The 6,404-nt window shown below is 36.2% G+C and overlaps 1 protein-coding gene across 1 annotated transcript; it reads left to right on the forward strand.

Annotated features, from left to right (window-relative positions):
• Positions 1-525: 525 nt before the first annotated feature.
• On the forward strand, positions 526-5,527 carry LOC137955778 (ubiquitin-conjugating enzyme E2 34-like). Its single transcript, XM_068802895.1, has 10 exons — positions 526-760; positions 1,644-1,786; positions 2,139-2,193; positions 3,453-3,491; positions 3,848-3,911; positions 3,983-4,044; positions 4,127-4,166; positions 4,262-4,289; positions 4,717-4,808; positions 4,912-5,527. Exons 2-10 carry the CDS (start codon positions 1,730-1,732, stop codon positions 5,198-5,200), a joined length of 726 nt encoding a protein of 241 aa, XP_068658996.1. The 5' UTR covers positions 526-760; positions 1,644-1,729; the 3' UTR covers positions 5,201-5,527.
• Positions 5,528-6,404: the final 877 nt, after the last annotated feature.

Raw genomic sequence — 6,404 nt, forward strand, 5'->3', positions numbered from 1 at the left:
ATTTTTCTTCCAAACAGTCTTCCAAATTCAGTTCACTTTACACTGACTTTCAATGCTCTAAGTAGGTGTGATAATATTCAATTCTCTCCCACCAACTAACAACTAACAGACGACGAGTCCAAAGAGAGTTGGCCAATTCTGTGGCCTGAAGACCGATCAAGGACGAAAAGATGTTCAATAGCCATCACTGCTGTTTAATGAAACCAAGCAGTTGGGATGCTACAAGGCAGGCATTAGGTCAATACGAGAACCTAATATGTTCATGCCTTCGAACATAAAATGCCTAGATTCCAGAGTCTAGTATGAGTAATTTTAATTATTTTTTACTGATCTAACATAATATTTATCTAATTAAATTATTAAATACTAATACGCATTAAGTAAAATATTTTTTTAGGGTGACTTGTGCAGGGGGTGTTTTCGTCATTTTACAAAAAAAGTCGGGCCCAAAATGGTGAATTCAGTGGTGGCGTGTAAAAAACCACCGGGACACGGGAAAATGCTTTCTGTGGAAAGAAAACATATTTTCTACTCATCTGTCAGACCACTTCCACTCGGCAAGCGCGGGTAGTCAACGCAAAAAGACTCCATCCCTAACCCCTGTAATCCCTTGAGATATCTCGAATACATTTCACCTAATGGCTCCGACTCAAAATCTGTAAGAGAATTCGTCAACTTTGTTTTCAGGCTTGGGAATCAGTCCTTTTACTCGTTTCTTTGTCACAACCTAGTGACTGTATAGAAACAAGCCAGACTAAAGGTATTTCTATCTTCTCCTGTGCTTGAACTTTTTTCTTTTCTTTTTGCATTTGTTCTGTTAGCATTCAATGACATTACGAGGATTGACCTGTTGTTACTACTGCGACGGCTTGAGTGGGTTCCATCAATTTTCAGTTCTTTCTAAGATGGATCAATTTTTCTTTACATTAACTGTCGATTCTACCTGTAACTTTGATGGGCCAAGTAAATTCGTTTTATTTTTGTTTGCTTTATCTCCATTTATTTGAGAAAGGGATTCGCTGATGCTTCCTTATATTTTTCATACTCAAGAGTCTATTTAAACACACCAGGACGTTACGAAAGTTGGATCATTTGATGATTTGATGACAAAGTAGAATGGATGAGCATTCTTGGGTCTCTATGTTTTCTCGTGTTGAAATTGTGAGAAATACCTGAAAGGGGAGGGTAATTTTGAAGCTGATATTTGGCGTTCCTTTTTGCTAGAAATGATTTCAGTTCTTCTTAATGAAATAATTATTGTGCTGGTGCATTTTCCTCTTTAGTTGAATTCTGAATTGATGGTGGCTATCTCAAGTCTGCTGCATAGCGCCCACCTATTGATAGGCAGAGATAAAAATGAAGTGATTTTTGTCCAAATCAAGGGTATAGAGTTCACAAAATTGATTTTAGGTTCTGTGTTGGAGCATTTGTACCATATGGATGGTCCTTAGTTGTCCGTTCAGGCTTATGTGATGATGTATATCAATATTATGTCTAATTTCTTATTTCTGTCAATGACTCTTTTATATATGAGATTGGGTTTAAAATTTCCTGCTACACATTTAGTCTGTGATCTTTTTTTGTTGCTTATGTATCCACAAGTTTGTGGATGTAGTACTTGACTTGCTTTTTGCTCTGTACAGTACTTTCTTGGAAGCATTTCCTAGAAGAATAAAAATTGGTGTAGGGTTTCTAAAGAGCCAGAGTATTGCTGTGAATTCACTTTCGAATGGCAGAGAGGGCTTGCATCAAGCGCCTTCAAAAGGAATATAGGACACTCTGTAAGGTATGCATACTGAAGTGCGGTATTGGCATCATTTGCGTGAATGTTGAGAAATTTTACTTTTTTTCATTGCTCTGAATGTTGTGCCTCTATTTACTTGACTGCAACACGATTGCTTGTGTTCATATGTTTACTTTACACCATTTATAGTAGGCATTCTATAATAAGCTTTTCATTCTTTTAGCCTGTAAGATGCTTTTCAGTTTCATCACAATTCATGTTATGTTTTAGAGAGAGAGAGAGATTTATAACATATGCTAAACCTTGACTAAGGTTTATATGTGTGATGAAAAGGATTCCTTTCACTAATGTCTTTTCTTTTTTCAGTAATTGAGTTCATTATGTGAATGTGTAGGAGCCTGTTTCGAATGTTGTGGCATGTCCATCTCCAAATGATATCTTAGAGTGGTGTGAGTACTTCTCCTAGTTCTTGTTTTCATTTTCAAACTTTTAATTTGATTTTTTTTCCTGGTTAAATGAATTTGGCATCTGTTAGATAAATAGAGCTGCAGAAAGTTGCTTATGAAAATATGTTGATGAGTATGAGCCACATCCACATTGTTTACTACTTTGATGGAAAATTGTCTGTGTCAGAGCTATCTGGTAGCTATAACAAGAGAAAATGATAGAAAATAGAGACATTGAGAAAAATACATGATAGCTAAAAATATAAAATGCTTTGTGTATAAGTGGATCTTAATATGACAGCATTTCTTCATCATCAGGAAAAGTTACTAAAACTCACCATTGTGGACTGTGGTTGGCCATATTTCAAGCTTCCTTTATGAAAAAAAAAATATACACACACACACACACACAAATTTCAAGCTTCCTGCAAGTCACATATTTTATGTCAGATATTTTTCATTTCATGAATTCTTAAGGAGGCTAGCTGTTCCTTATCTTTCAAATGTAGTTAAGGACTTGATTAAAGAATGATATGCTTTTTATTATGGTACTGGTTGCATATATGTTTTCAAGAGAGAGAGTTTGGTGTGCACTGCATTCAAAATATTCAGCATGCTGTGCTTGATAATAAGTTTGTCAGGTTTTACCTTTGATGTGACCTTATTTGGCACTTTATTGCCTTCATGAAAATTGTGAAAGTGATTATGAAGAAGTTTTCTCTAAATTTTTGTCTTTGGAGGAGTTTACTAGTTTGTTCAATCCTCCCATACTGTGGAAGATGAAAATGGTGAGGTGGTATTATGTGTAAAAACATTAGGTGTACTTTACATCCAGTTTGCTTGAATTTGGTCTTTTTTCTTGTTAGCTTTCTCCTGCAGGTTCTCTCTGTTTTAGTTATTATCTTTGCAGTACAGATGGTTAAGCTGATGATATGAGAGTAGTAATTGTAGGCTTCCTTTGGAAAAATTACAGTGACCTGTTTATTGTGAACAATCGAATGTTTTAGGGCATCCTTTTTACTTGTTGACAACCACTTATCCTGTATTATTCTGAAGCTTTAAAATTTTGAAAAAAGCTCTAAAATCTTTCCTAATGATTTTAGTTGTGATTCTCCATTGATGATATGTATGCTGTTATTTTTTTAACCCACTCTTTGGTGTTGTGGAGAATGAGTAAGAACTTTTTATCGAGTGGGCTCATGCTTTATGGACCTTTTTTTTAGTATCTGATTGTGCTTTTCTATATTATTTTTTTATTTCAGATTATGTGCTTGAGGGAAGTGAAGGCACGCCTTTCGCAGGTATGACTATTTCCAAATTACGGCCCTTGCCTGTTCTATGCAATGTAGACATTATAGCAGTTAGCTTCATCTTGCTTTAGTTTGAACATCCTCAGCTTATGATTTTTGCTATCTTCAATCTCAACATGTGTTTGCTCAGATCTATTTGCCTGAGCTTATCTATTGCATACTATAAGATCAAGTTTCAGTTGAAGTGGTTAATGCAGTCCTCAATCAGCTTTATTGAATTAGGGGAATTTGAAATGCTACTGTATATCTTAACAATCTATAGGAGTATGTAAAGTCTAAAGTATTATTGATCCTTTCATTGAACTGCCTGATTTTGATTCTATACCATTTCTATTTTTACTGCGTAGGTGGATATTATTATGGGAAAATAAAGTTTCCTCCTGAGTACCCTTACAAACCTCCAGGCATCAGGTAGTGGTTTAAGTTGCAGTATTTGTCTTTGGAATTCCCCTATTAACATGGGTTACTTTGCTTCGAGGCAGTATGATCACTCCGAATGGACGATTTGCCACTCAGAAGAAAATATGTCTCTCCATGAGTGACTGTAAGTTTGTTGAATAATAATCATTGTATTTATGCACTACATCTGATATTTAGTTTAATTGATAACTTCTCTTTGCTTGCAGTTCATCCGGAGACTTGGAACCCTATGTGGTCAGTCTCAAGGTAAAATTTAGTCATTAATGTGTTGTCTTACTGAAGATAGATGGAATTGTCTATTTTTCTGCACAAACTAACCATTCTGTAAGTAATCATTGCAGCATACTCACTGGGCTCCTTTCTTTTATGGTGAGTGCTTGCCAATCATCATATTTTACCTATGGAATTTTTCATTTTCCTAACTGTCGAGTTTTTTGGTGCATTTTTTGTTTTTTTGAAAGCCAAAAGTTTCTTGGTGTATATTGGCTGATAGTACTATTCTTTTAGTTACTGCAACTCCTTGTCATATAATACAGTTGTAACAAGTTGATAGGGGCTTATTTTACCACTAGGGTAGCTCTCGTATGCAACAAAATAGGTGCAGAATTGGTGGGGTGTCTTGATTCTGTTACAATTTTTGAAAGAGAAAAGATTTATGCATTGATTGAAATTAGATGCCAATGTGGTGTAGCATAACAGCCATAGCTTGTTGGTTAATAAAGTGTCATTATGTTTCAGGTAAACTAATCTTCTTCAAATTTGCTTTTTCTTGTTTATTTGTTTGTGGGTGAGGCAGATGGATAATAGTCCAACTACTGGTAGTGTTTCTACTACTGTTGAGGAGAAGAAACGGCTAGCAAAGGCATCACTTGCACACAATTGTAAAAAGTGAGTGGTCTTACACTAGCTGCCCTAAACACTTGTGCGTTTATTTAGATTGCTTGGTGTAGTTTTCTTTCTAGCTTCTTATGTTTTTACTAAATTACTACAGCCAACTCTTTAGAAAGCTGTTCCCGGTGTATGTGGAGAAATACAACCAGCAACAGCAGAACGCAGAGCAGTTTATATCTGAACAGACATTGTTAGGAAGGGAAACTTTCAGATCTGGTCCCCTCAACACAGTGGGAGGGGATGGTACGAAAGTAGAAGGCAAGGATAGAGAAGAAACTGCAAACGATGCCAGAAATAGAAGGCAGATAAAGAAGTTCCCATTTTGGCTGCTGCTATTGTTAGCATCTGTTTTTGGTATAGTAATGGCCTTGCCCCTTCTCCAACCTTGATCGATCAGGTTCTTGAGCAAAAAATGATACAGTAGTTAAAAGGTGTTTTAGGCTTTTGTGTAGCAAGAATTAACAGTGATCTGTATAGGACATGTGTGGCGGAGAGCAGTCAGATTGAGCTGCTCATCGCCCCTGGATTTTGTGATAGTTGATGAATGTATAATGAGAGTGAGTAACTAGCTTTTATGCTGACTACGCCGCTACATTCCTGCAGCTCTTCTTACAAAAAAATCTAATATCTGGTGCAGTCTTCTGTAAAGTAACCATAACAATCTTTGAGGTTTGGAAAGTTTTTTATATATTAAATGAAATCACGATGAGTAAAAAGTTACAATTTTTAATTGCTCCTTCCCTAAGCAAAAAACAAGTCACTCTTATGACAAGTTTAAAAATATTTAAGCAAATAAATAGGTAATGAAACTTAAATCTCTACTCTTGAGGTTCCTTTCTCTCTCTAGATTGAGAGATTGTTCAAAAGAAGAGAAAAAATGAAGGGAGAAGACGACGATTGCTTACGAGCTATAAAAAGTGTACCTCTTCCATGGCAGCCTTTGGGCTATAAAACATTTGCTTCGATAAGTACACTCTTTGTTATTTTAATCTTTAAGGAGTTTGGTTTCAACTCTCACCGTTCAGACCTCTTTAACTCCAGGCCTTCCAGACTCGGGGATGGCAAAAAAAAAACCCGTGATGAGATTGATTTTTGAACCCTAATCTTATCCTTCGAACTTTGTCTGCTAATCTCTATAAAACCCATTCTAAAAGTTAAAACATATAATATCATATTTGATAAGGGCATCTTATAACAGGTAGGCGGTAGCTATTTGATAAGGTATCCTACATTGAAACCGGATTGAAGACATATGGCTCTGGTCAGTATCTGAATCAGGATCGCGACCCTCAACTGAAGAATATGCATCCCTCGGTATCATTTTTTATTTTTGTTCTTTTGAATTTTTAAACGGATCGGCCAAAGCATTTAAATGGCCCCAAACTCGAAGCTGAACCGTTGCCGACCTTTTAGCGCGCACGATTCCCTAATTCTAATTAGCATCCATGGAAGATCCAGAAAAAAACGGTGTCCTGTGGAAGGCGCAGTGTGGCTTTTGAGAGAAAAAGGACAAGTAATGCACGTAAGAGAAGAAGCTCATTTCCAACTCACCCAACTCGATCATAGTCGTCCTTTTGGCATTGCGTGCACTCT

Source organism: Aristolochia californica, unplaced genomic scaffold (genome assembly GCF_029961685.1).
Source record: "Aristolochia californica isolate CCGP_79_NKW_82.1479 unplaced genomic scaffold, dmAriCali1.0.hap1 SCAF_2, whole genome shotgun sequence".
In the NCBI taxonomy this organism is placed as follows: domain Eukaryota; kingdom Viridiplantae; phylum Streptophyta; class Magnoliopsida; order Piperales; family Aristolochiaceae; genus Aristolochia; species Aristolochia californica.

Excerpts from the sequence above, each read along its gene's own strand:
- LOC137955778 (XM_068802895.1), top strand. The coding sequence starts at position 1,730 with ATGGCAGAGAGGGCTTGCATCAAGCGCCTTCAAAAGGAATATAGGACA. Across the intron at positions 3,492-3,847 it reads TGAAGGCACGCCTTTCGCAG|GTGGATATTATTATGGGAAA; the intron begins GTATGACTATTT and ends TTTACTGCGTAG. Across the intron at positions 4,809-4,911 it reads CTTGCACACAATTGTAAAAA|CCAACTCTTTAGAAAGCTGT; the intron begins GTGAGTGGTCTT and ends AAATTACTACAG.